At 37.9% G+C, this 27,703-nt stretch overlaps 1 protein-coding gene across 3 annotated transcripts in view; it reads left to right on the forward strand.

The window, feature by feature from the left end:
• The window catches only part of FAM193A (family with sequence similarity 193 member A), a 78,309-nt gene extending 52,144 nt beyond the window's left edge, over window positions 1-26,165 (forward strand). The window contains exons 9-23 of one of the 3 annotated variants that reach the window (XM_048304425.1): window positions 347-424; window positions 1,627-1,707; window positions 1,995-2,107; window positions 2,260-2,502; window positions 4,432-4,585; window positions 4,692-4,871; window positions 7,771-8,022; window positions 9,920-10,118; window positions 11,388-11,660; window positions 12,006-12,288; window positions 14,195-14,381; window positions 15,906-16,136; window positions 18,020-18,863; window positions 22,428-22,509; window positions 25,283-26,165. In XM_048304425.1, coding sequence (XP_048160382.1) covers window positions 347-424; window positions 1,627-1,707; window positions 1,995-2,107; window positions 2,260-2,502; window positions 4,432-4,585; window positions 4,692-4,871; window positions 7,771-8,022; window positions 9,920-10,118; window positions 11,388-11,660; window positions 12,006-12,288; window positions 14,195-14,381; window positions 15,906-16,136; window positions 18,020-18,863; window positions 22,428-22,509; window positions 25,283-25,376 — 3,294 coding nt within the window. In that variant the 3' untranslated portion in view covers window positions 25,377-26,165. The remainder of the gene's footprint in view (window positions 1-346; window positions 425-1,626; window positions 1,708-1,994; window positions 2,108-2,259; window positions 2,503-4,431; window positions 4,586-4,691; window positions 4,872-7,770; window positions 8,023-9,919; window positions 10,119-11,387; window positions 11,661-12,005; window positions 12,289-14,194; window positions 14,382-15,905; window positions 16,137-18,019; window positions 18,864-22,427; window positions 22,510-25,282) is intronic. The other 2 variants (XM_048304422.1, XM_048304424.1) reach the window with 2 other exon arrangements.
• The last annotated feature ends 1,538 nt before the right edge of the window (window positions 26,166-27,703 follow it).

Raw genomic sequence — 27,703 nt, forward strand, 5'->3', positions numbered from 1 at the left:
TGCCATAAGTCTAATATCTCTAGATTTTAATGGATTTTAGTGAATCTGAGATGTTGAGTATTTAATACCAATCACATTTTATTAAAAATGTTCCAAAACTATTTAATGCAAAGAAATGTTAACATAAGGAAACAGTGGAAAAAATCAGAGTGAAAAATCATGTCAATGAATATCAAATCTTTTAAGTGACTGAAATTATTAGCAAGTAAAATACATTTCATATTGACTGTGTAAGTACTTGCAGAATAGTATAGATAAGCTAGGTTTAATGTAACTGATGGCCAATTGACAACAAAGTAGGTTTTTTATTGTTAAATCAATGAGTTTTCCTCAAATTGTGTTTTAGATGGCAATGAAAACAAAACAACGCATGCTAAAGGAAGACTGGGAATTTTTTAAACAGAGGCGTTTTATTGAAGAGCAGGTAGGATTTTTTTTTTCATTCCATTCTAAGTTATATTAATGCTACACATATATTTGCAAGATGCAAACATGAGTGTAGTATGTTGTACTAGTTCTGTGCAATCTAATTCTGCAACTATGCTGGGCATGAAATTTGCTCAGCTAAAATACAGAAAAGTAAAATCCAAGAAGAGCAGGTAAAAGTATGTAATCTCAGTTACTGCAAGGTAAAACATAAACACTGTAGTCTTAGGACTGAATGCCAGGTATTTAAAAATCTTTGTACAAAAAAAAGGGGGGATTTTTGTTGCCTTAGAGTGGGATCCAAAGCAGCCAATACATTGAGTGTGGAGCTGTCTTGATGTACATGGTAGGGAGTATTGTGCTCAAGATTTTAACATGTGCCTGTGTGTGTGCAGGAGTATGAGCCACAGTATCAGGGCAGGTAATTCCACCTGTTGAGACTCTGGAGATAGCTCCTGCATGTGTTTTGTGGGGGAAAAGGCTGAGCAGAACTGTGTTCCTTTTTTCAAGCTGTAGCCAGAGAGGGGCCAATAGAAGTTTCTACCTTATTATAAAACTGCTGTTTAAGACTCAGTACTCTCTTCTGCAGCCTAGAAGTGTTCAAGTGTGCATCATGCTTTCCATAAGAGTACAGTGGGCTTCGGATAGAGTCAACTCTGGATGGAGAGCCTCTCCGTTCCTGTACCAGTATGCAGAAAGAAACGCTAGTCATGAGCCAGAGAGAGTATGATAGTACATTTTAATAAACTTAATCTTAAGCTAAAATTGGCAATGTCTCAGAGCAGTCATCAGTAAGTACTTTTTCCTATAAGGAACGTAAGCCTGTGTTAACCATGTCTTCAGAACATCTGGTATACAGGTCTCCTCAGAGGACTTGAGGAAGAATCCTCTTTTTCCTTGATCCTAACTGGCCTTAAGTGACCATGGCTGCTTAGGTAAGGATCAGGTCTGGGCATCCATAGAAGTAGAGCTTAGGCACATCCTTGTTTAACCTAAGGCTTGTAGGTATCTAATGAAATTAGGTGCTTTCAGGATTAGGCCTCTGCCAGGTGGAGATTATTTGGATAGCATTTTTTCACTAATGCAGTCAAGTCCTGTTTTGGGCAGCTACTCTTGACTCTATACCATTGTAGCTACCAAATTAGTCCTAATTTTTTTGTTTTGCAAGTTAAGGATCAGTTTGCTTTCTCCGTTTGTCAGCAGTGTCCTTTTGTGCATACCATGAACCAAGACAAAAACTGCTCTAGTTCAGAATGCATCAGCAGATATACCATGCAAGATGTATGTATGAATGAGTCAAGGACATGGACTTGTCTACTTTCCTATTTCATAGTAGAAACATATTTTATTTGAACAGTATTGATGCCAAATGTTTGTTGTTTGTAACTTTGAGCTTCCTTTTATACTCGTGATCAAAATGCCACCTTCATGAAATTCTGCATTATTCTGCTTTTAAATTATTTTGTCCAAAGAACCCTTTTTGGTTATGTAACTTGTCATTACGTGCCATTGAATTTTTAACGGGAAGACTTGCACTACTAAAACACTGCCTTTACCATTTACTGCAGCTTAATAACAAGAAAGCACTATCTGGGGAGAACAACTTCACAGACACAATGAGACACATGCTGTCATCACGTTTGAGCATGCCTGACTGTCCCAACTGTAATTATAGAAGAAGGTGAGCTGATGTTTTTAGTATGAAATCATAATAAATCATTACTTTCCTGTTCAAGGCAAAAAGAAAACATTATTGGAACAAAGAGTGTGGTTACTTTAAATAAATGCTAGTTAAATAAGGTGATAAAAATCTGTAATTTAATTCTTGAACAGATGTACTTGTGATGACTGCAGTCTTTCACATATTTTAACGTGTGGCATCATGGATTCTCCCATAACGGATGATATCCACATTAACCAGTTACCACTACAAATTGATTCTGCTCCGGATTATTTATCTGAGATCCGCCCACCCAGTATGTCTTCAGCAAGTTCAGGATCGGGTTCCAGCTCACCTATCACAATTCAGCAACATCCCAGACTGATCCTCACAGATAATGGTTCTGCACCAACTTTGTAAGTTCTTTTTTCCATTTTAAGTTTTTGTAGTGAATTGAACTTAAGCAGGCAAATGACATTGGCAGGCTATCATTATGTAATGCTAGTTTTGCCTCAGAAAATTATTTAATAGTGGTGCTGTATTCAGCTGACCACAACTGCAGTGCTGTACGTTGTGCAAACATATGTGTAATAAAAAAAATCCTGCCAAATTTCTGAAAATTTCTGAAGATACTGCATTAACAGTATTGCCAGAAGTGTTTGTAGTGTGTGCTTTCCTGCTTTGCAATTACAAGGACATCAGATATTGATCTACTTTGGAGCGTTGTGTTAAAATGTCAGATTTTCCTAAACTGAGCAAGGGAACTGGCATTCTTTTCTCTGAAGTATTGTCCTTTCATATGAATTGCTTTAGTTCCAAAAAGCCTTTATTGTATGGCTTTTAGGATTGTTGAACCTGTGTTAATATGTGTCTTGCATCAAAAATTACAGTCCCTATCAGAAGTATCTGCCACCCACTTTCTTACACTCCATTCAGTCACCATCAGATTTGAGACATTAGTTTAATGGTGGACTTCTGCCCCTTCATAATTCCAAAGGGTTAAAGCTTCTTGGTGGGCTGGCTTTTTACTCACTATGGGTACAGCTAACCAGCTCCCCTATCATGTGACATTCTAAAGGAATACTTAAAAACCCCAGCTTGGGTACTTGAGTGGTGGGAGCACTGAAATAATTAAATAACTGCTGTAGGTACAGTCAAGGAAATTTGCCTTTAGTGTTCCATGTTAATATGGTGTGATGAACAAGGAGAGTGCAGATGTGTGGGATGTGTCTGGTGACTGTCAGTCACTAAGTTCCATTTCCTCTAAATATTTATCTACTACCACCAATAGTAGTAGATAAATGTTTAATCTTTCATTACAGAGTTTTAGTTTCTGAACCCATTCGGGGAGCACTTGAAAACAGCTACATATTCTTAAGTGTGCGCTTTGCGATTTCTATAAACTCTTACTAGTGTTGGTGCTGAAATGTCAAAAATTGTTCAATTTGTCTCTTCAGAAGCTAGTTCAGTTGAATCCAAGTATTATTTACTGTAGGAAGCCTATTTTTAGGGAAATACCACTGCTCCTTGGGGAAGTGCCATTTTATGTCTCATACTATCTGCTGTGTTTTATTTCTTCATTGCACATTTGAAATATGCCTAATGGTGCCATCATGTAATTAAATTTTGGCTCAGTATTTTATGGAATGCAACAAGATAAAGTGCACAGTTTAAGAGCTCTGGATTATTGTAGCAACATAAACTAACCAATCTTTGCAACACTTCCCTGGAGTGAGTAATTAAATGTGCATGTTCTTTTAGTATCTGTTTGTACAGCAAAAAATTCCATTAAGTATTTTAGTGCAGATTCTGAAAAGCAGAAAGATGTGGGATTGTCTACAGACTAATTGCTATTGAGAAATTTAAGAGGTACTGTGATGTGTTCAGTGTTCCCTTCTCACTGGTGTGACATTTGATGTGTGGAAAAACTTGAATTTTATATTGTGTTTTTTTCCACTTTGCAATTTCTGTGAAGGAAGACATTGGCATAGGGCTTTTTTCATCAAATTAAAGGTCATCAATATCCTGGAATTATTAATTCCATAGATTCTTGGTCAGAAAACAGTGTTTGAAAAATCTTTTACCCAAAGCCAGGAGAGAATCTTACTTTCGATCAAGCCTGTCACATTCAGGCATGTCACTGCTACATTCAGTAGGATTATGTGGCAGGTTGCTTGATTTTACTTACTTGAAAAAGTAAATTCAGTTGAACTTGGAAGACCATCCTTGACTCCTAATTGGAACATTTATACAAGGGATACCCTCAGCTTTATTTCATCTTGGTATTCTAGCTGCTTTCACTATAACTGAGCACTGTGATTTATCTAAGCCTCTTTTCCCCTCAGTGGTAGTGATGATGATGATGTTGCACCATTATCAGCAAAATTTGCTGATATCTACCCACTGAATAATTATGATGATGCAGAGGTTGTAGCCAACATGAATGGAATCCACAGCGAGATAAACGGCGGCGGTGAAAACATGGCATTGAAAGATGAGGTACAGCATTCACAGTGTTCTAGTTTTTTCTGGTATTTGGATGTGCTCACTGGAGAAATGCTTGTCCTTGTTAATGTCCCCATGTTAATGAGTTAATCTTGTCCAGTCTCCTCAGGTGAGCAGTACTAGCAGCAGTTCCTCAGAAGCAGATGATGAAGAAGCAGATGGGGAGAGCAGTGGTGAGCCACCAGGGACTCAAAAGGAGGAAATGTCTCTAGGAAAAAGGGCATTAAGGAAAGATGACACAAAAATGGATAGTCCACCACCTTCTTACCCCACTCAGCAGGTACAGTCATCTAAAAGCATCTTGTAGTAGATGAGTTTCTGAAATTTGTCTGTTTGAATGAGACGACATTTATGTCATCAATTGATTTTTTAACTTAATATTTTAAGTTGTCAGTAGGTAAGTATGATACCTAAAATAACTAATTGTTGCATTGTCATGTCAAATAATCTTCTAGTCAAAACCTGAAATATATTAGTTATATTGAAAGTGGCTTCAGGAAAAGGGGAAAAAGCTTATTACCACCTGTGTCAATTAGAAACATAAACTAACAAGCATGTCTGTTCGGAAGATCAGCCTGGACTTTGCTAAATATTAATGTTATGTTATTTGAAATAAATTAGGGTGGGGGCTGGATGTTACGAATACTTAGTTAATGTATTTTTTTTCATACTCTATTTGAGGACTACCTTTCCTTGTGTATTTAAATCCATTGTGTGACTTATGTCATGGTTCTTGGGGTGTTGGATTTTTTGTTTGTTTTTAGTGGTTTAAGATTATGAAGCTCTTGACTGTAAGGTCATCAGACCACCTAGAGAACCATGCCTAGACGATCTGCTCAGCAAGTAGTGGTGTTTGGTTTAGCAGCTGAGCACCAAAGCAAAGTATCTGATGGACTTGTCTTTGTAACCACATGGATTTCAATCTGAGCTACCCTGCAGCTACAACGTGGGCTCCCTGCTTTGAGAGAGACTGTCACTTTTATGTCTTATTGCACAAGAGAATCCACAGTGGTGCACTTCTGAGAGCTTAGACAGCAGTCATCTCCCAGTAGATGTTATCCTCTGATTAGGATATTTTAAGACCTTCCACTGGAAGTAATTTCTCATGTGTTAAGAGTATTAAACTGATTTTCTTTCAGCAAGTATGTTGAGGGTTTTTTCTATGTATGGCTGACCAATGCCATAAAAATTACATGAGGTGAGGCCTCTGTCAGACTAGTTTGAAACTGGTGAAGAGATCCAGTATTTGTTGTGGAAAATCAAATGAGATTATATAAGTCTACTTGCCTTAGGGAAGCAAACTAAAATGCAGGATAAAAAGATGGATTTAGCCTTTCTCTTTTTTTCTTTGAGGAATAAGAATTTTCTGAGAATGACTCTGAGGAACTCTTAATGACTTTCTTTTTTTAGTCTAATCCTCTAATCAGAGCTGAGTAGTGTAGTGTTGTATTTAAGTGATCGATTTCACTGGTACATGTCATATAATGCCAAAAAATCTCAAATTCACCTCTTGAGATTGCTAATTTACTCAGGATCTCTATTTCTCTTGGACTCCTTTTCAGTACCCAATTTGTCAGAATTGGGTTTTGAGTCTCAACAGTTTGTTTGAAATCTTTTTTCTGTTTTCATTTGTTAGTTGATTAGTGTTGATTTCTGGATAGTACTAATTTTTTTGTTATAAAGGTGGGGGAGGGGTTGTTTTCTTTATACATGAAATTAATTCAATCTTTGATTTATGAAATCTGTTATTTATTAAAATATACCTCGTGTTAGAGGCTGTAATGCTTTTAAGTGAGAATGATGAGTTACTTGTTTCTGAGAGGAAGGCATATTTAAGAAGAGCATCACCTGTCAGTTCTTCTCTAGAAAGCTAATACTTAATGTTATACTTGTGGAAAAATGTGAACTGTCACATTGGTGGGAAAAACAGAAATTGGGAAGTGTTCTTGGTATTGCTTCTGGTAAAATTATCTACCAGTGAAATGTCAGGTGACAGTGGCAGGAAAAAGTAATGAGCTGAGAGGGAAATGGAGCTTCTCTTTCCCAGGCTGCTTTTCTTCTAAAGTCTTCAGTTCTTTTGAGGCAAGAGAGGCTGATTATGCCTTGAGATCAGTACAAGTTTCTAAAGTGTGGATTTTTCATGGTTGGTGCAATTATGAAATTTTTATGAGAAATGTCAGCCTCACATATTTATGGAGTAGTTGAGTTTCGAAGGGGCTTGTGCAGGTAATCTAGACCAGCTTTCCTGGTCAAAGCAAGGTCATCTAGAGAAGGTGGGGTCAGCACAGTGTCCAATTGGGGTTTGAATATTGCCATGGATGGACACTCTAGAACTGCTGTGGGTGATACATTCCAGTGTTCAGCCACTCTCACAAATGAATGGTTTGAGTGGAATTTCCTGTATTTCAGTCTGTGCCCATTTCCTCTGATCCTTTCATGGGATACCACTGAGAGGAGCCTGGATCTGTCCTTTCTGTACTTCCCCATCCAGGGAACACACACTGATAAGATCCCACTGAGTCTTTTCTGTTGAGGCTGAACAGTCCTAGTGCTCTCATTCTCTCCTTGACAGATGCTCCCATCTTTGTGGTCCTTCACTGGACTGACAGCAGTGCATCCATGTGCCTCGTACTTGGTAGCCTAGAACTGAGCCTGGCACTGGTCTCACCAGTACTGAGCAGAGTGGAAAGATTGCCTCCCTTGACATGCTGTTTGTGCTCTGCCTAATGCAGCTGAGGACTGCTTCCAATTTTATCAGCTAATCAACCCTTACCACTACTTCCTACACGTATTTTTTTCCATATGCTTGAAAAACTGTGGAAAATATTAGCTAGTTTGATTTTTTTTCTTTTTGTACTGGGGTAATTGTCTAGTAGTGATCAAATGCTGTCAAGGTTTGTATCAGTATTTTGCTTGTTGTCACTGATAGTGGACATTAAGTCTCTGTATGGTATGAAATGCTCTCAGGTTTTAGGGTATTCTTTTAAGTAAGAAAGATTTTTCACTAGTGCTTTTGCTTCACTATGAGGCTTTTTTATTGGTACTAGAAAAAAATTCTGTGGATGCTCTGAAAGTATTAATTGATGTATGCCAAATGAAATGATACTACTGATTACTAAGATTTTATGTCTGTTGAGTAGATTGAATTTTTTAATGGGTTTTGTTGGGGTTTTTTACAGGCTGACCAAGGTCCAAATGCTTGTGAATGTCATGTTTGCAAACAAGAAGCCTCAGGACTAACAGCCTCTGCACTTGCAACTGGACGCTTGCCTGCTGGGCACCAGTTTATGAATCCTGAAAAACCTGCACATCCTGCACTTCATCTTTATCCTCACATCCATGGACATATACCATTGCATACGATTCCTCATCTGCCTCGTCCACTTATCCATCCCACCTTGTACACTGCTTCTCCCTTCACACACAATAAGGTAAGACTGACCAAGGAGATGGATGCATCTTCATCCCAGAAAAAATTTTGTTGCTTTAAATTGTGGTTTGGTTATAGTATTCCTTTTGCAAGGAACGGTGAGGGGTAGGGAGTAAGACAGATTCAGAACTGCTGGAAGGTTCGTACAGAATGACTGAGGGTATTTTTGTGTCAGGAAGACTGATAATGCCTTTACTGTGATTAGAAAGCATGTTGAGTGAAATGAGTCTTCAGTGGTAGAAGCAGTGATGGGACTTCAGTCAGTGTAAGAGGACTAATTAAATCATCATTTCTTATAAGAAAAATTTAGTATTCCATTTTGGCAATAATATGCTAAGATTTGTGGTTCAAAATGTTAGTGATTTATTCTCTCTTTTTGGTGGGGTTTGTTGGGGTTTTTTTGAGAAAACACGTAGGAGTCTTCATAGTTGTAAGGGGTTTTTGTCATTCAAAAGAACTTGAGTTTTTGCAGGTTCTGCAAAATTCTTTTGACCTTAAACTTGTAAGTAATAAATGAGAGAAAGGTGTGGAACAAGAATTGGGACCAAGTGACAGCTTTTCAGAAATACGAGTCAAAACCAAGCCATTCCTGCTAATGGGATGTTGTTTCCCATACTGTTTAAAGTGGTTGAAGTGTGGGTGCTGCTGAGAGGGGCAAAGTCTTTGTCATTAGGTACATCTTTGTCCATCTCCTGGTCTGATCCAGTGATCCTGTGGTTGCAAAGAGAGTAGAATAGTTCACCAAGATGACTGTTCCTTGCACTTTTTGTCCTTCTTAACGTCCACTTTGGGTTTTCCTGCCTTGGGTGTCCCTTCCTTACCTCTGTTCCATAGCTGCAATGTACCAGCAACAACCCACTGCTGTCCTTTGGAAACCATGATAAGTATTTCTTTGCACCCATGTATATGAATTTTCTTTTAATGCAGGTTATTCCAGCCCCTTGCACATTCACCATTAGTCAGATAATGAAAATGCTTCTGTATAAAAAAGGGAGACTGGATATGTAAGTTGTTTGGCCAGGAGTTTCATGTCTGAAATGTCACTGGACTTAACTGATATTTTTAATATCTATACTTCTGCATAGCTTTTAATGTGCATCAAATCTAGTGTAAAAAGAGAACAAACCTGCTTTGCCTTGGTCTTTTTAAAGGTGGCAGTAACTGAATATAATGTTTGTGTTGCATGAAGTCTCTGGGAGAAAGTTTGTTTTAGAATGTGTGTAAACAATTTCAGCCAGAAGAAATGGGGTGAGCCAGAACAACTTGTTTCTGTAAAACAAGAGAAAGTGTTTGCTTCCCTTTTTTTTTTTTTCCACCAGTTCATTCTTAAAAGGAAAGGGTGTATTCCTGGCCTGTTGATTTTAAGTAAGGAACCACTTAATACTTGAAAATGAAAAAAACAGAAGAAAAACTTTTGGTTTATGTGTTTTATTTCTTTTTCTCTTGTCCTTATTTTCAATGATGAAGTGTCTGTAATCCCTTTTTTACAACTGTCTTCTGTGGAAATAATTGTAATGTCAGAGAAGATTAGTTTGTTTAGGCAGCTTGTGCTTTGAAAAGTAGTAATTCCTAACAAGTTCTAAATTCATACAAATACTGGTTTTAATTATATATTAACACAAATATTTTTTGAGATTTGAATATTTGTATTCATCATTTCGTTGCTTCTAAAAGCAATGCTTTGTGAGTATAAAATATATACATGTACATGCAATCTACGTAATATATTATCTGCATTAATTATCAGCAAATCAGTCTTTTTATCATTCTGGGAAATACTCTCTATTTTGCTTTTGATAATGCTTTTTGCAATTAAAACACTATGATTTGAATATTGCTGTTGGAGTGACTGTATAAGCAAACAGAATATTAATGGAGAAAATACTCTGTTTTTGTAGGCATTACCACCAGCTCCAGTTCAGAATCATACAAACAAGCATCAAGTATTCAATGCATCTCTCCAAGATCATATTTATCCAAGCTGTTTTGGGAGCACTCCAGATTGGAATAGCTCTAAATTTATAAGTCTTTGGGGTTCAGAGGTGATGAATGACAAGAACTGGAATCCTGCTACATTTTTGCCTGACACGATTCCTGGTGAGGGTTTGTTACTACTTCGCACTGACTAGTTAAAAGCCTTCTGGTTTATGTTTCTTTTTAGGAATGGTGGGTTTTATCACCATGGTTTTTAAAGATGGGATTCTGGCAGATTTGCTGCCACTTCTACTCCAGTGGGGCTGAAAATTGAAGAATAAATTCTTACATACTGGGGAGAAGATGCTAAAGGCAAACAAATAGCATGCTGCTTTTCACCTATGGTCATTGTAGAGTTATGTTTGTCTTCAGAAGTTTAGTATTGTAGAGAAATGGCAAGTAAAGGGAAACTTAAATAGCTTCTAGACTTCTGCCACAAAAACCTGACTTACTTCTACAGGGTAGTAAGAGCACTAGTAACGTGGTACTGTGTCCTACTTCTTACAATGCACACAGATAACTGAATTGTCATTCAGGAAGACAGAGGCATAAGTCAAGAAAAAAATTAATTTTAGCCAGGAAGCATTTGGAAATCCTAATGGTTAAAGTGAAAGAGAATAAAAGGAAAATGAGAGAGAGATCTTTCCCTTCACATCCTAGCAAATACTAAAAAGCTTTTTTTGGTTTATTTGACTTGTATGAAAAAGGAGGCTTGGGGGTTTTGTGTGTTGGCTTTCTTTTTCAGACTCATCTGCTGCTAAGTTGTGTCAAGCTACTACAGTGATACTTAAAAAGAAAAGCATTAAAAACATCCAGAAAACTTCCCCAGTAGGACAGCTCATCCATTTACAAATGTAGTTATGGGTAGCTGTTCCAACAGATGGTTGGTGGCAGACTCATCTGGAAGGTCTATCACAAAGGTCTTTCTGTTAACTGGAATTTCAAATAAATAAATAAATGGTTTATCATTTTGTATTGATAAAAGGATATGTTGTTCCATCTTATAATTGTTTTGTGGCCAGCCTGGATTTCAGATAGTGAAGATTATATACATAGCATGTAAAATGGTGTGCAATTTAAATTTTTTAATAATAAATGGATGAAGATATCTGTAGCACATTTGCTACTTGTTAACATATTTAGTAACATCCTTAAAATTGTATTTTTAGGGTTTGTGATTCTGCTCTGAGACTTCCCAGCACATTTTGTTACAACTACATTATTTGGGAGGATGGAGGGGGAAAGGAGGATTCCCTTCACTAATCCTACTAAGCCAACATTAACAATATATCCTATGTCTGCATCTGAATTATTGAATGTGTAATTCTAAATCCTATAAAGACACTTCAGTAATTATGTGATTCTTAATTGCTCTGTGTGTTTCAATTGAAGGGAGTGATATATTGGCACCAGCACTCTCAGAAATGAGACCCGAAGCACTTCCTACTACATCTAGCAATGAAACTACAGCAGTTACTGACAGCAAAGAGAAAAAAAATGCTGCAAAGAAGAAATGTCTGTATAATTTCCAGGATGCCTTTATGGAAGCTAATAAAGTTGTCATGGCAACTTCTTCTGCCACTTCTTCTGTCTCCTGCACAGCAACTACAGTGCAGTCAAGCAGCAACCAGTTCAAAGTATCATCCAAGAGACCTTCGTCGATAGGTAAGGATTTGTAACTCACGTACAGCATCAGTAACTGGCTCAAGTACTTTTAGCTAACCATAAGGATTTATGTAAGTGTTTAATTTAGTAATATTATGTATCTTGATGATTTTGGTTAATTGCTGCTGTTATTACTCCTGAGTTAGTCTCTGTACTCCTGAACTAAATAACTTTGTGAAAGATCTTGATGTTAGGGTTTGAAATTGGTAATAGAAATGTGTTGAAATATTACTGATTTTTACAGAAACTGAGAATATACAGTACTTTGTATGATTTTTTGGATAGTTTATGCGGACTTACTAATTATTTTTAATTGTAAGTGGTTTCTTTTTTCCCCCAATTTAGGTGAAGTGTTCCACAATATTAATAAAGAGGACCATAGACATTCTGCACCAGTTGCACCACGAAATAGTCCTACCAGTTTAGCATCCCTCCCTTCACTGTCTCCTGTTGCATTGTCTCCAGCCTCTACGCCACATCTTCCAAATCTTGCTGCTCCTTCTTTCCCCAAAACTGCTGCAACAGCCCCTGGATTTGTGGATCCTCATTCAGGTCTTTGTCCTACTACAGTTGCACCTCCTACTTCAACCACAGACAGCTCTGTAAGTGCCCCACCAAGTGTCTGCAGGTAAGTTCATTGTTATTCTTGCCATTCTTTTTTACAATAGAAGGGAAATGAAAATACAGATACCTCATCTCCTTTGCCGCTGGTTGTAGCATGAAGGCTGTGTTTGTGTTCGGCAAATGAAACCAAATGCAGATATTTAGTATGTAACTTGGTGTGAGACTTCACAAATATGATTTCCATGGTGAAGTCCAGTTACTGAATTTAGAGGCAAACAAACATTTGTTCACTTTTAGAAATGTTACCTGGGATATACAAGTCAAACTAATCTTTCTTACTCTTGTTGCTGGTAACGATTGCTGCTGCTGAGACACAAATCTCTTGTATAACATACCTGTTTTCTATCATTTTGGCATTACATGGCAAGCAGGAATTAAAAGCTGTGAAAACTTGGTCTGCAGTTTAGCTAAAACTATAGAGAGGTCATACGTCGTCTTGAAACCTGCCACGTAGTGACACATTTTCCTGACTACACCTAAGACTTCTTGGATATCAGTCCTAACATTTATGCAGTGGTTATAGTGTGGAAGGATGTTGCGATTTCTGAAGGTTTTCTAAGGTCTTGGAGGTAGGAAGGACTTTGCTGGAGCTGTCTTCTGGTAGTGTTATGTACTGTGGCAGGCTGACAATGGTGCCAGCTCTTTGATGTGTCTGAAGGGGGGAGGCATAACAGAAAAGCAGTTGAATCATTGCTCTGAGCTCTCTGTGACCTGTAAGGCTGTGATCATGGATGCTGTGAATGTAGTCTTCTGGCTGCTGTAAGTTTTCAGAAGATGATGTGAGATTTAGGTAGAATTTGGTAAATACGTTTAAAAATGCCCTTATTTATGTTATCACCTGGTTTTATTGATGATATCTCGAGATAAGTGTTCTTTCATACTTGAGAAATTACTGCAATTTTGTGAAGAAATTTTCTTACCTAGCGCAGGGAAATAATTGAATATAGACTATTGGACACTGTAGAAATCCAACTTTTTATCGTCCTTTCCAGGTTCTAACATGATATTTTAATTTAAAAAAAAATAAAAATAAAAAAGAGAACTGGGAGAGACCCAGAAGCAGTGATTGCATTCTGGGGAGGGGAAGTGAGGTTAGAGAGAAGATTTATACATATTTGCTAGATAAGACACTATGGCCTGTTTTCACCTTTCTAGCATGAGAACAAAGAAATACTAATGACGGATGAGAGGGGGTTTTTTAAAATACTTTATTTTGAAGCAAAATCGCATGAGTTTTAGAAGACCTGGACAGTGGAAAAGTTGTGTGCACAGTTACACAGAGTTCGGGGGGAATCAACTGCCATGTACCTTCTTATTGAAGAGATGTGCTAGTAGTTCCCCTTCAGAATCAAGTTGCAGACAGGATAATGGGCACTTTTTGGTTTTAGCTGACATTGGATTTTTTCTTTAAGTCAAGAGGTTGAAAATCTATCTAAAACCAGGGAATTGCAACTGCATTTGAAACTCACCATAAGTGGTGAGATGGGCAGCAGTTTCAAAACTATTCCATTTTAAAAAGCTAGAGTCGCTACTTCTAAAATAGTTTGCCTGTTTAAAGCCAGGAAAAACAGTTTCAAAACTCACTCTCTAGGCTGCTTTTTCAGGGAGTCACTAAACTGGTTTTTTATAAAGCACTTTCCTGTGTATCATTTTATCCTACTGCTTGGTTTTGAATGTCTCCATTTGCAAGCTAGTGGATGAAGGCTTTAGGATTTGATACATCACTGGTGGCTGATATCACCACCAATGAGAACCATTATTCCTGGAAGATGCAGATATAACTGTATATGTTTTTTTAAAAAAAAACTTCATTATTGTTTTTTTAACATATATATATATAATTATAACATTATATATCTTATTTATTACCATTAGAGTTTTATAAGCATTTTTTTTTTAATTTGACATAGTGATCCTGATTGTGAGGGCCATCGCTGTGAGAACAGTAACACGTACGATCATCAGCAGTATGATGGAGAGGAGAGCCAGGATGAAGATAGCTGTTCAGAGCATAGCTCCAGTACCTCAACTTCTACAAATCAGAAGGAAGGAAAATACTGTGACTGCTGTTACTGTGAGTTCTTCGGCCATGGAGGAGTAAGTTTTTGTATTTTAAATTGCTTTTGTTTGCTTTTTTGTCACTTACTTGTCATCAGTTGCATGTGATTTATCAGACTGCATCTAAGGGAATGGCATTGGAACTCACTCAAGAAGTTGTAAAAGGAGTTAAAAAGTAATTTTCTTCTTTGAAATGAAGAATTGATATAAACGTTTCCAGTTCAAAGCATTTAAGAGCAATAAAAATGACTAAAAGATTTAGGAAGCAACTGACTTGAATAATAGGTACCATGTTTGACTGAAACTGCAAACAGTGGCATTGAGCCATTTAAGTAACTTCACAAAATTCATTTGCTCCTCTGTAGTACTGTAGTTACAATTAATGTGATGAGGTTGGGTAAGAGTACACTTTATATAGGGTATTAGTTTAAATCTTTATGGCAATTTATGAGCTAGTCTGCTATCTGTAAAAATAGCAATCCTCAAAGTAGTCACTTCAATATGATTTTTAAAAAGGAGAAAAAAACTCTAGATTCTTAGCTAAAATGTAACACATTAATTTTTTCTTAACTTGTAAATCTATGTATGACCAGTTTTAATAATCAGTTTACTGGTACAATTTGAGTTGCTGGCATTTTTCCTATTTGAAGTAAAAGCTCAGTTTTTTTGCCGTGTATTTGATCAGGTGCAGTTTCATGTTAATGCTTCAAGTGAAATAAAAGCCCCTGCCCTGTGGCTTAAAGTGGCCAGGAGGGGATCCCATTTCTCCTTGCATGTTCCCACTATGTCCATGCTTGATCTGTTTGATAGTTATCTGACAGCACAGTAAGTTACTCATTTCGCTGAAGTGGCAGAACACGACAGGATTTTTAAGTTAATAGGCTTTCTTTTGCTGGTTTAGTGAGTTGAACTGGTGTAGCTGCGAACAGATGGGCACCAGATCTGGTACAGGAGCAGAGGGGGTAAGGCATCAGGAGGGGAGAAGCAATGAGAAGTTGAGAGGCAGGAGCAGCGGTTGGGAATACAGATATAAAACATGGTGCAAGGATTCCACTTGCAGCAGTGTTAAGTTATTGATGGGACTCTGCTGGAGGGTGTGCTGGCAGGCTTCAGTGCAGGATAATCAGCCCTTCACAGGTACAGCCCAGAGGCCTGTGTAGCCCAACCTCTGAAACAGATTTCATAGGAAATAAAAACAGAGCAAATGTCTGCTCCTTTGAAATTTTCAAATACGGCATACCAATCACAAGAGAATATGGAAATATAAGTCACAGTATTTTTTTCTTGCTTTTAGAGGTTATTTCTTTGTCTTCTCACTCATGCCATCCTCCTCAAGATCAGCTGTTCTTTCAGTTGGAAAGTGTAGTTCAGAAGCCATCACCAAGTCTGGCAGGTCTGTTGCCTGTTAAATATACTTTAGGTTCACATACAAACAATGAGTTTGGCAGTCAGGTTTGGACCTCCCATGTTATTTGAAGGTCTCTGAAATTTCAAAATCTCAAAAGCATTAAGTCAGTGAAATTTTTCCTTTTAGTCACTAAATTTTTGTCTTGTGTCCTTCAGCCTCCAGCTGCACCAACCAGTAGAAATTATGCAGAGATGAGAGAAAAGCTTCGTTTACGTTTAACAAAAAGGAAGGAGGAACAGCCGAAGAAACCAGATCAGATCTCTGAAAGGGAAAGTGTTGTTGACCATCGAAAGGTGGAAGACTTGCTACAATTTATAAACAGCTCTGAAACCAAACCAGTAAGCAGTTCTCGTGCAGCCAAGCGAGCCAGGCATAAGCAAAGAAAGGTAAGACATAAAAATGTATTTATTCTAGACCTCACATTTTTAAATCTGTGCACTCTCCTTAAGTATGCCATTAGGATAAAACAGTATACTGATTTATCCTAATGCTGTAATTGTTTTCTGTGTCGTTTGTGATACACTGCCAGTTTGTTTTTACACAGCTGACTTACCTGTTCTGGTGCTACCTGAGGAGTTATGTACTAGACTGGGAGGATTCCTTACAATGCCATTGTCATGTGTTTTGGTGCAAGTCAGCTTTATATTGGAATTTTCCACACTTCAGAAGGTTATTTCTGAGTATCAGAAATGTAACAAATTTTACAGTTTTGTAGCATTGACTTGTAAAAGTGGGCAAAGTTAGAAAGTCAGTGTCGCTGTATTGGGATATAGGTTTTGGTAAAGTATCTCTGTAGGAAGCCACAAAACGTAGGTCAGTGCTTTTATGAGAGAGGAAGAGTTGTGATTTGGTATTTTTAGAATAATTGCACTGAGCACCTTGCTGTCCTGATTGACAGAGGTTAAGTGCTGTGCCACGTGATGATGCAAAGGGTTATCCCAAGCTGGAGTGGCAAGCTTCAGGGAGGGGGTAAGGGAAGAAAAAATTACAGGTTGCTTTCAAATAAAAATTGGCAAAAAAGGTTTCTACAAAACTCCAGTGTCTAACAGTGAAATTATTTTTTGGAAACGGTATTTGCTGAAGATAAGATAGAGAAAATATGAAAGAGGAATAATAGAGGAAAGACCCTTTTTTTTTTGAGCTGGAACAAGCAGGAGACCTTTTCTTACAGCAGTTCAAGTATCAGCCTTAAGTATAAAGTTCAAGGCACAGTGAGATTGGTTGCTGAATGTTTTTAGTTTCTGCTAAGCGTGTTATGTGATCTCACTGTAAATATTTTCTTGTTTGTGGATTTTCTTCTGGCACTACTTTTGCATTCTTTAAATGCTTCCATGGGTTTGCAAGACCTAATGTTCACAAGTTAAATTCTTTATGTTCATGTTGTAGCAATATTCAGCATCTTGAGGGTTTAGTGGATTATTTATAAATAAAACTAACTTTGTAAAATTTGCAATGCACAATTCACTTTGCTCTTACAGTGCAGTTTGAGCATAAGACATGGAAAATTCTCATAGGGTTTTTTGAATGACTTCCATAACTGTGAAAAAGTAATGCCATACAGGCACCTCTAAATGTGCAAGAAAATAAATGGTCGTGATTGTTCTCATTGTATGACTGTTTCATTTTGCTAATGATGCTTGCAAGATCAGTGCTGCACAGCAAAGTTTTAGGCATTGGCAGCAATGGCTGGCAAAAATCCCTTGTGACTTTGTTTTGGTTAATGAACGAATGGCTGACAATAGAAAACTGCCATCCTTAGAATTTTTGACATCTTCTGATGTAACTATTAATTGCTTAGTATTTTGGTGCGGACTGTTTTTAATGATTGTTCTTCCTAACATTCCTGAAGTCTGAAACAGAGCAACTCTGCTACCAAAGCAAGAGAACAGGTAAATGATACAACTGATGCAAACCTGAGTTACCTTAGTAATACACACAGTCTTTGAGAAAGAAACTGAGTGTTTTGTGGAAATAGAAAACTTTGACTGTGTTAGGCTTAGCAGTAGTGAAGAAAAGATCAAGAGCTGGTATTAACAATGGTCAAATGAGTTACAGAAACATAGAAAATGTGAATAAAGGATTGTAATGTATTTAAAAGGGCAGCCTTTGTATACTCATTTGTTTGCTCTGCAGACTTACAGATTAAGTATGCTCATATGTTCACATCCTAGGATTTATAACGTTCATGAAGAAAAGTAGTAATAATCCGTAAGACTCTTAAATTTCCAAAATATTTGTCACTTTCAATAAACCTATTACTACTTTGCAGCTTGAGGAAAAAGCTCGACTTGAAGCTGAAGCCAGGGAGAGGGAGCATCACCAGTTGCTTGAGGAGCAGAGGCGGCGTGAGGAAGAGGAAGAAGAGAGACTGAAACAGGAATTACAACGACTCCAAGAGCTTCAGCAGTTGAGGGCTGTAAAGAAAAAGAAGAAAGAGCGAACAAGTAAGGACTGTCCGAAGGTGGACCTGCTCACTAGGAACTGCCAGGCAGTGAAGGAACCTGTCTCAAATGCACCTGAAGACATTCAGAATGGTACCCTTGAGCAATCAGAAAAGATGGAAACCTCAGCCGGTTCACTGTCAAGACATGTGAACCACACTGAACAGAGGCCAGTTCTAGAGACGGGCTGTGAACTGTCCAATGCTGTAAACACTAGAGACTCAAAGCTGCTTTATCAGAAAGAGGGCAGTGTAAAGCAGCATGAGCCCCTCTCTTTTCTGCTTGATATTATGCATCAACATAAAGAAGGAAACAGCAAACAGAAGCTAAAACAGATGAACAAACAGTGTGTTGAACAAGTGAAAAAGCCTGCTGAATCCCCCAAAGCAGCTGAGATTCAGACTAAAACCAGAAACCAAATAGAATCCAAAGCAAAAGCAGCAGAGCTCCCAACACTTGCAGAACCTAAAAAAGATGAGAAGAAATTAAACAATAACAACAAAAAACAGTTGAACCATGTAAAGGAAGAGAAAGCACCTGTAACAAGTGAATCCCCATCACCAAGTGAACAGCAGCAAAATAATAAGCTAATACTTGCAGATTCTCCTCAACCAAAAGGCAAGAACAAGAAAAACAAGAAGAAAAAAGGGGACAAAGTCAACAGTTCCATTGGTAAGTGTGTAAAAAAGTTGAAGAACTTGGGTTATTTTCTGTTGTTACCATTTAATTCCAGAAGTCTGACATCTTTATCTTTAGGCATTCCTGCCAATGTAAATTAGAGAAACTGAAAAACTGGTGCCAGGAAAACTCAAGTCATCAGAATTATAACAATTAAGAGATAGTGTTCTAGTAAAGAGGTGTAGGATGCTTTCAAAAATAAATGTACGAGCATGTGCTGTAGGTTTTGTAGGGGGTTTTGTCAGTTAGACTTTCCAGGAGTCTCGCTTTTTTTCCTTGCTTAAAATAAATACATCATTTAATTCAATAGTATGCTGAAATCCATTTTGAATTTCTTTAAAAGCAAGATTGTTTCTTATGCAGCATTAAGAGTATAGTATGAAGTTGGTCTTTAGGCAAGGGAAGTAAGGGGATTCTGCAGTCAAAGAATGGTCATTCATGCATAAATATGCATTTTTTTGAGTGGAAATAATTCCTTTCTTACATTAATTACATTAGCAGCTAAGTAAATGAATACAAAAAACTAATTTACTATTTTTTATTTGCCGGAGTGAAAAGTTGCAGCAGGATGTTAATTAGTTGATCAAATTGAGTGTGTTCTCCATATTAGCTCGTTCTAGTAAACAGCATATTTTTATTTCTCAGACAGAAATAATAAAACCATAGAAGATTGACTTAAGTAAGTTGCACTTGAATAAAATTATTTCCAACTTACTTTTTTGTTTGCCTGAACATAGCCAACAACTAATACCAGAGCTGAAAAGCGTGTGCAGTTCTGGCCCCTTGGCTTTGTCAGCACAATAATCAAACTGCTGTTCTCCGGCACCTCTTTATTCCTGCACATCCTTGATCCCTACTGGGACTACCAGTTGGGATGGCAGTTTTTTAATGGACACTTGTCTGCTCAGAGCACCTGGTCATTCCCCTGGGATCACCTGGTAGCTGAGTGGTAATGTTGCATAAATTCAATGTACGCCAAATCACGCTGCTGTTCTGACTGGTAAGCACAACAAGATAGACCTTCATGCCTTGGCAGTTGCTGCCAGTGTTTGAAAATACTTACATTTGTTAAGCTTTGTTACAAAAATGTAAACCTAATTCCTGGTTGCTGGAAGTGCTAAGGGGTTTTTTTTTTAGTGATTTCATTGTTGGGTTGGGTGAGCCCACTATCTTTGTTCTTAAATCTGATGCCTGATGTTTCCATTCTATATCAGTCGAGCAGCAATACAGTAGAGAACCATTTTCTCTGATATTAGTTCTTGTGCATACTCTGTTGTGGTGTTTGGGTTTTGGCTCTTTTAATTTATCAAGAAGAATGTACTCCAGTGATTGAAGCAAGACAGAACTCTAGAACTGGGAGCAGAAAAAGAAGACTGGAGACATTTGAAAGAGAAAATATGGAAGAGGGAGGTGGTGGAGGGTGTTTACTGTAGGAGAATGCAGGTACCTTCCTGCATCTTGTCCTCTTCCCTGCCTCCACCGTTTTTTTTCTCCTGTTTTAATCGGGTATACTTACAATTTCCAAAAGTTAATGTTCAAGTGTGAAAAAATACAGGGACATGTTTCTAAATTTATCAAGAAAACGTTGTGCTGTTCTCTGTAGAGTTGGGACTGGATTTTTACTTTTAAGTAATTCTGACTTGAGAGCTACAAGAAAGATACTGTAATACATGATTTTTCATGTAGTTATAATGTTTTTAAGATATAGGGTTGATGTACCAAATTAGCAAAGACACAGAAATTGAACTAAGAAAAAAACAAGTAGAACTAGGGTAATTGAGAGACCATGAAAAGAGGGAAACAAAGCTAGGGGGTTTTAGCTAAGTTTTAAAAGGAAGTGTTAAAGCAGTGAATATTACTGCTTTTGATGAAATCTCTGTTTCTTAAAGAAATCTCTTCTGGAAGAGTATTTTAACTTGTTATAAAGAGGCTGAAGAACGCTAGGAGTGTTTGTAGGACTTTCTGCTTCTTCAGAAGTAAGTCGAATGGCAAATACATGCAACTTTTAAACTGCCTTAAGTGTCTTTACCATGAGTTGTCTGTTCTCCTAATCTCAAGGATTCTGGAGTCCAGTGTGTATTTGTTGGTTTTGGTTACTTTCTTTGTCTCACCCATTTTTTGGAATGTATTGTAGAGCTGCTTCAGGAATGAGATTGGAGTGTATATGTAGTGAGAAGGAAACTTCAAGAGGAATACGTTCAAATTGGTTTCTACAAAAATGTGTGCTTTCTGATGCATTTCTTTTTAAAGTACCAAAGAGAACCATATGCTGAGATATGTGCTAGTTTGGACAAATTTGGAGGAAAATATCCTCTGATAGAAGGCAGGTTACAACCACCCCTCCCCACCAGGTTCGGGAAAAAATAAATTTTCCTCGAAGGAAAGTGAAAGAGATAAAACTATTTATTTAACAAACACACGGGAAAAGGAAAATAATGCTAAATAATAAAACCTCTCACTGTGGAGAGAAAACCTGGGAAAATTTCAGAGTCCTTCTGTAGGTAGCCTCTCTCCCCCGCCTTGGAGCCGGGGTCATGATGGGCCCACCTCCAGGGCTTCCACCTCGGTGGAAAAACTCCCGATGTGTTCTGATGTTGAAGACAGTCCAGCAGAGAAAAAGGGAAAAAATCAAAGTCCCAGGAAAACAAAAGTTCAACTCTGTCTCTCTCTGGAGAAAAAGTAGCCGAAGGCTGGCTGGAAAGCAAGCAGTGCTTCCTCCCGCTCCTCTCTCTTGCTGCAGCAGAACACAGAGAGGAGTCTGGATCTCTGTGTGTCCTTGAAACATGAAAACAAACTGCAAACTGCTTTGAAGAGTTTGCTCGGTTTTTTTTCTCTCTCCCCTCTCAGGCTCAGTTTAAAGGTATAGAAAGGCACAAAATTAATTTCTGGGCATAGAACAGCGATATGGGATACAATCACCCCAAGGCAGTACAATATACCAACAGGCTCTACAGTGACTTCTTTGTGATAGCTGAGGCCATGCAATTCAAGTCATATGTTAATGTGCTAATATTTGGGTTGGGGTTTTTTTAATAAAGTCTAATGGTTACTATCATGACAAACTCTTGCAGACACAGCCTGATCATCATGTCCCAGAGGGCGTACAGCAGCTCTACAACCCAGAAGTTTCAAAGTATTTTTCTTTATAAATACTGTTTTAAAAATATTTCTAGAGCTACCTTTTCAGTAGTAATACCAAAAAATTTCAGGCATTCAACAGCTATCTGATTCATCAAGCCCTCTCTATATTGGCTACTCTTACGTGTATTTCAGGTTTATGGTATCTTTTGCCGCCCATGCAATCAGGAAGTTTACTGTTGATTCATCTCTTCCTTTTTACCAATGTGACTCCTTCAAGTCTGGGCAGAGATACTAGTATAGGGTTTTTAAGAAGTGTCTTTTTAATTATAAGTGTATATTAATTCAGTGTAAATATGAATAATGAATAGTCTACACGGTTCAGTCAGTTCTCCAAAGACATCTTTAATGCAGCTTCTTCCTCTCTCCTTCCCCCTTCCCCTTGGAATCTAACACAATGTCATCATTTTTCCTTTGTAGATGATGTGTTTCTACCCAAAGACATTGATCTAGACAGCGTGGAAATGGATGAAACAGAACGAGAAGTGGAGTATTTTAAAAGGTAAAGTGCTGTAATCCCTGTACATAAAGCTGTTGTTGCTTCTTTCCATATGTCATGGTTGTAAAACAAGGAAAAACAACACCAACCCACAATTTAATAACTAACTCCTGGCAGAAAAGCCTGTGTTGTAACAAAGCAAATCCTTTTACAGCTGACATTCTGAACACTGTAACAATCACCAGAGCTGTGATCTGTGGGCACAGCTCATAGCTGAATAGCACATATTCAGAAGTGAGCGCCAGAATTATCTGTGTGTCCCCCAGGTTCTCATCAAGGCCTTCAGAATATTCTCAATTACCATTATTTATAAGCAAAGTTGTTGTGAATATTTCTTCTGTTATCCACACAGGCCAACTACTGATTAGTGTTTAAAAAAAAAAAGCTATTAGGTATAAGTTTGCAGACAGATACTTCAGAAAGGTCTGTTCATTTTGTTTTCTTCCTTGTTTACAGAAACTGTTAGTTGGGAATTTTATATTGCACATGAAGTAGAGGTGTATAACTGTGGGATAGTAGCTTATGCCAGTCTTTAAGAGGAGATTCTTATCCTGGAATCATGGAATGGTTTGGATTGGAAGGAATGTTAAAAGACCATCTCGTCCTAACCCCCCCGCCATGGGCAGGGACACCCTCTACTAGAACAAGTTGCTCAAAGCCCCATTCAACCTGACCTAGTACAGCAACACTAAAAGAATAATATACACTGGTGCTTGTGAAAGCTTTTTCTTCTGTACTCTTTGGTTGATTTTAGGATTTGTGCATCATATTGAGAGTTGGACTCAATGATCCTTGTGGGTCCCTTCCAACTCAGAATATTCTGTGATATTAGTTACCTCTGTAGTCCTCAAATATGAGCTTATGTTTAAATAGTGTAGCACATGTTCTTCCACAGTACAGAAATCTGTTCAAATTTGTTCTTCAGTGGTGTCTGGTTGTGCTAGTGCCCCATGAATACATCTAGTGAGCCTTTCATTATGGTAGCCAAATCTGAAATGTTACAAGTAACTCAGTTTCCAGTAATTACATAACTTAGGACACAGCAGTAGTATTTCACAAAGCAACACAAGCCATTTGTTTCAAGAAAGGGCTTTCAGTATGTATTTCTTTTCTAAATTTATATAGTTTTCACAGCCTACATGCCTGGGATGTAATGTGTGTGTGGGTCTTGCAAAGAACTGAGTGCAACTGCTGCTTATTATTGCTACAAAATGCATATATCTGATTATTTTTGGAGTTACAATGTGCAAGACAATGAAATTGTCATGGGTACATGGTCTCTAGTCTCAAAAATTATTTTTTGAGTGGTGCCAATTAAAGGATTTTTTTTTTAAATCAAAATGTAGGCTTTACAGGTGAAATGTGGCATGTGTTAGGTACTGCTAGTGTTGCTATAGCATAAGCCTTTGTTATGGAATATTCTTAGCTTCCTTCAAGTTTGCAGTATCTGCAGTAAATAGAAGAGTTATGTTCATCAGTTATTTACTCTCAACAGGATGAATGAAACAGTGTCTTACATTTGTAGAGGTGCAGTTGAATTCTGGAGATGAACTTGACAAATGTGATTCCAAGTGAAGAGTTAGCACTTTAAAGCATGCAATTTAGTAATCCATTCAGTAATTGGCAGAATGTACTCCTTTGCTGTCATCTGTTAGGAAGAGTGTGCAACTGTCTCATTTTTTTTATATATGCCTGTTTAGAAAAGGTGTCTGAAAAGCCCTGATAGATGCTATTTTAGAGGAGGAAAAACAGCTACTTAATGCCTTTAAGGCTCCTTTAATGCCTAGGTTCTACCATTTGGTAATTCCCAGCATAATACTTGGAAGGCTAGTAGCATGGCTTGTTTTAGTAACCCTCCATGGCAGTGAACTGCCCAGGCCTACTGAATTCATATTTTTTACTCGTAGTTCATTCATCATCTTTTCTTCCTGCTTTGTAGTGGTGTAATAGATGGATACTTTAATTACACCCTGACATCATGATTAATATTGTATGCTGCTTCTAACTTTAGCACAGAAAGAACAAAATAAGTCTGATTGTAACCTTCCACTGTACCTGTTTTATTGTGCTCCTTCTGTCTGTCGCCCTTTTTTCGCTTTCAGTTGTTACAGAAGCATTGTAACCTTCCAGAGAGAGGTTTGCACTGCTGTGATGCAGTCATGCAGCCTTTAGCCTAAGCAAGCCTTGATAAAGTTCTTCAGCACAGTTTAACAGTCCCTGAAAAGCCTGCATGTGGCAGCCTTTTCCACAGTTATTGCATAAACTGTGGTCAGTGAAAGCAAATAAGAGGGTTTTTGTTCTAGAGGTGTTTCTTCCAGGCACGTGGGCTACTTATCTGCTGTACTATAAAGAGACCTTCTTTTCCTAGGTCTTTGTCTCCAATGCAGCTTTGCTGTATTAAGAAGAGAAGCAGCAGTGTCCCGTGCCATTACTGATGATGCTTTGCACACCATCTACCACTCATTCTTACCCTTTCAGAACTTTTGGTGAATACAGCAATGCCATTTCTGTTCCTAGTTAACATTCAATATTCTGTGCTGCTGAATGTGCAGCATTCTTTGCTGCCTCCTTCACTTAGTTGTGATAATGCAGTGGTGTTAAAAGTAACTGGTTTATGATGTATTTGAGTGATGGACAAGTGATTTTTTTTTTTTATGTATGGTTTTGTTAAGAGGTTTTATCTTTCTGAATGAGAGCTACTCTCCAAAAGAGGGATAACACACATGGTTTGATTTTAAGTATATTGGTTTCACTTTATTGCTCTTTTTCTTTTCAGATTCTGCTTGGATTCTGCCAGACAGACAAGGCAGAGACTTTCCATCAACTGGTCCAATTTTAGCTTAAAAAAAACCACCTTTGCTGCACATTGAAATGACACAATATGGGGAGGGAACCCTGCAGGAATCAATGAATGACAACTCCACTTACCTGTCCTGCTGTGCTGAGAGCTTATCTGGTCTTGAGCCAGTGCTGCCTTGCCTTGTCCCCAGTGCTGTGTGGATCTGCACTGAACCCTTTGGCCTGATAATTCTTGCGGACTGAAAAATTGCCACTTTCTACCTGAATTTGTTAGCTTGTGTGCTTGTAGTCTGTGAGTGAGACTTACTTGATTGTAGCTGTATGCCGTTGGAGTTGGAACAATAGCTCTTTTCCATCTCCTTCTGAATGCCTTGGCCTCAGAGACTTTAAATTGCTTAGGCTTGGGTGGAGGCCAAAATACTAGGTTGCATCATCTGCAGTGGCTCCTGTCACTTCTGCATCTAGCTATGTTTTGTCATTCTGACTCCTGACAAAGGAATGGACCTAGTCAGTTGTGCTTTCATCTGCTCCAGAATTCTCCTGACAGGACTTCATGAAAAAGAGGCTCTTATGGGACAAGTATTCCCTCAGTTCTTTCACAATCTACTGTTTAAGAGTGTACAAGTTACGCTATTTGTGTTTTGATTTTTTTCTTCCTGACTTGTAGCCAGCTTGTGTAAGAATACTTGCAGAATGAGAAAATTTAAAAAAGAACAGTACTCACACTATCAAATCTGTTATAGAGTGTATAATTGTATTAACACTGAAGCCTAACTGGCTACTTTTTTAACATATTGTTAAGTGATATTAAAATCATGTCTTTCTTTTTGAAAGATGGAATACATTAGTATGGCAGATGACTTGTGTCTTGCTTTTTTCTGCTTGGGTGGGGAAAGGGAAGAAAGAAATATACAAAAAAATTTTGTAAACTGAATTTCAGCTTGTGTCAAAATTGGTCAGTGAAGCCTTATCAACTTTAATATATTCTCTGTTTGCCAGCTCACATGATAGGAAAAACTATCTGCTAGAGCAAGAAAGACTCCTCCTGAATGCTGGAACTAAGTTTCTGTGAATTACTGTAATGTTTCTATTTCAGTGGATAATTGTGAGAAACAAGGTAATACAAAAATTTCCAGTTTAATATCAGTGCAGAAGTGAAGTAGGTAGGTTCAATACTGCTCTCAGGTAAATGGTTAACAATATAGTAGTGGTTTACAGTTCAATAACAGTTCCAGAGTATGCCTAGTGAGAGAAAATATGGGTGATTTAGGAGTTTGAGGTGTGTAAAGGTAGCACACTTGTAGAAGTTTTCTGATACTCTCTTCAGAGACAACAGAAGCTTTTTTACTCCAGATGATCATACCCAAATTTAAGGAGGCAGTCTTCCTTTTTTTTTTTTTTTTTTAAGAAAACTGATCTTCCACTCAGCACATATTTAAAAGTACAATACAGCTTCAAAGCCCATTAATGTCCTTTCCCAGAACTGTTCCACAGTTTTCTTTCTGCTACTTGTTAGCACATATTTTTCTATGATCCACCCCCTGGGCTTGGGACTGAATTGCAAGACACAGTGTAATTACACGCAGCTTTGGACTTGGGAGAGTTTAACAAATGATTTCTTTCATGTCCCCTGTGAGGCACGGATGTAGCAGGATTGGGTTGGCTGCAGACCACTGAAATACCTACAACTTCACATCCTTCTTTTTTGTTCTGGAGCTCCTATCCCAGTGTGTGCTCCTGGTACAGAATATAGTTGCTCACCTAATACCCAGACATTGCAGGTAAATGAACCCTTAGTCTCCTCTTGCAGAGGAGATTTTGAGAACAATACCTGTTTCCAAAATAGAGTTCAGGGACATAAAAGGGACATCTATTATTCTTATTCAGATTAAAGTTGAGGAAGGAATTAATAGCTTAGACTCACTTTTTTTGTCAATGTAGTGTTTGTCAATGGATTTGTTTGCTTGTGCTAGAAGAATAGCAGCTTAAACCTAAAAGGTAGTATCCATGCCATTCAGCACCAGCTGTCCCGGCAAAACTACAAAACTATGTGCTCTTGAAACAGTTAGTGGAAAGGAATGAACTTTGTTCCTTGGAATCATGGAGGCTCGCATCTGTTGCAGCCTGAGTTAGATCTGAGTTATGTATGTACAACATTACTGGAGAGACTCCTCATGTGGAACAGTGGCTGGGGAAAAAATTCCTGCTAAAACAGCGGAAGCTGGATGCATGTGTGAAACCCAGCTTCTCAGACTTCTTCAGTTCTAAACCATAACACAAGATGGCAGTGCATGTCATCAAGGATCTCAAGAAATTGAGACCTGGGTTGGGAAATCTGTTTGATGTCACATGGGTGAATATTGGTGCAAATCACACCTTCTCTAGAGTTGGAATGCTT

The sequence above is a fragment of the Corvus hawaiiensis genome, chromosome 5 (assembly GCF_020740725.1).
Source record: "Corvus hawaiiensis isolate bCorHaw1 chromosome 5, bCorHaw1.pri.cur, whole genome shotgun sequence".
Taxonomy (NCBI): Eukaryota; Metazoa; Chordata; class Aves; order Passeriformes; family Corvidae; genus Corvus; species Corvus hawaiiensis.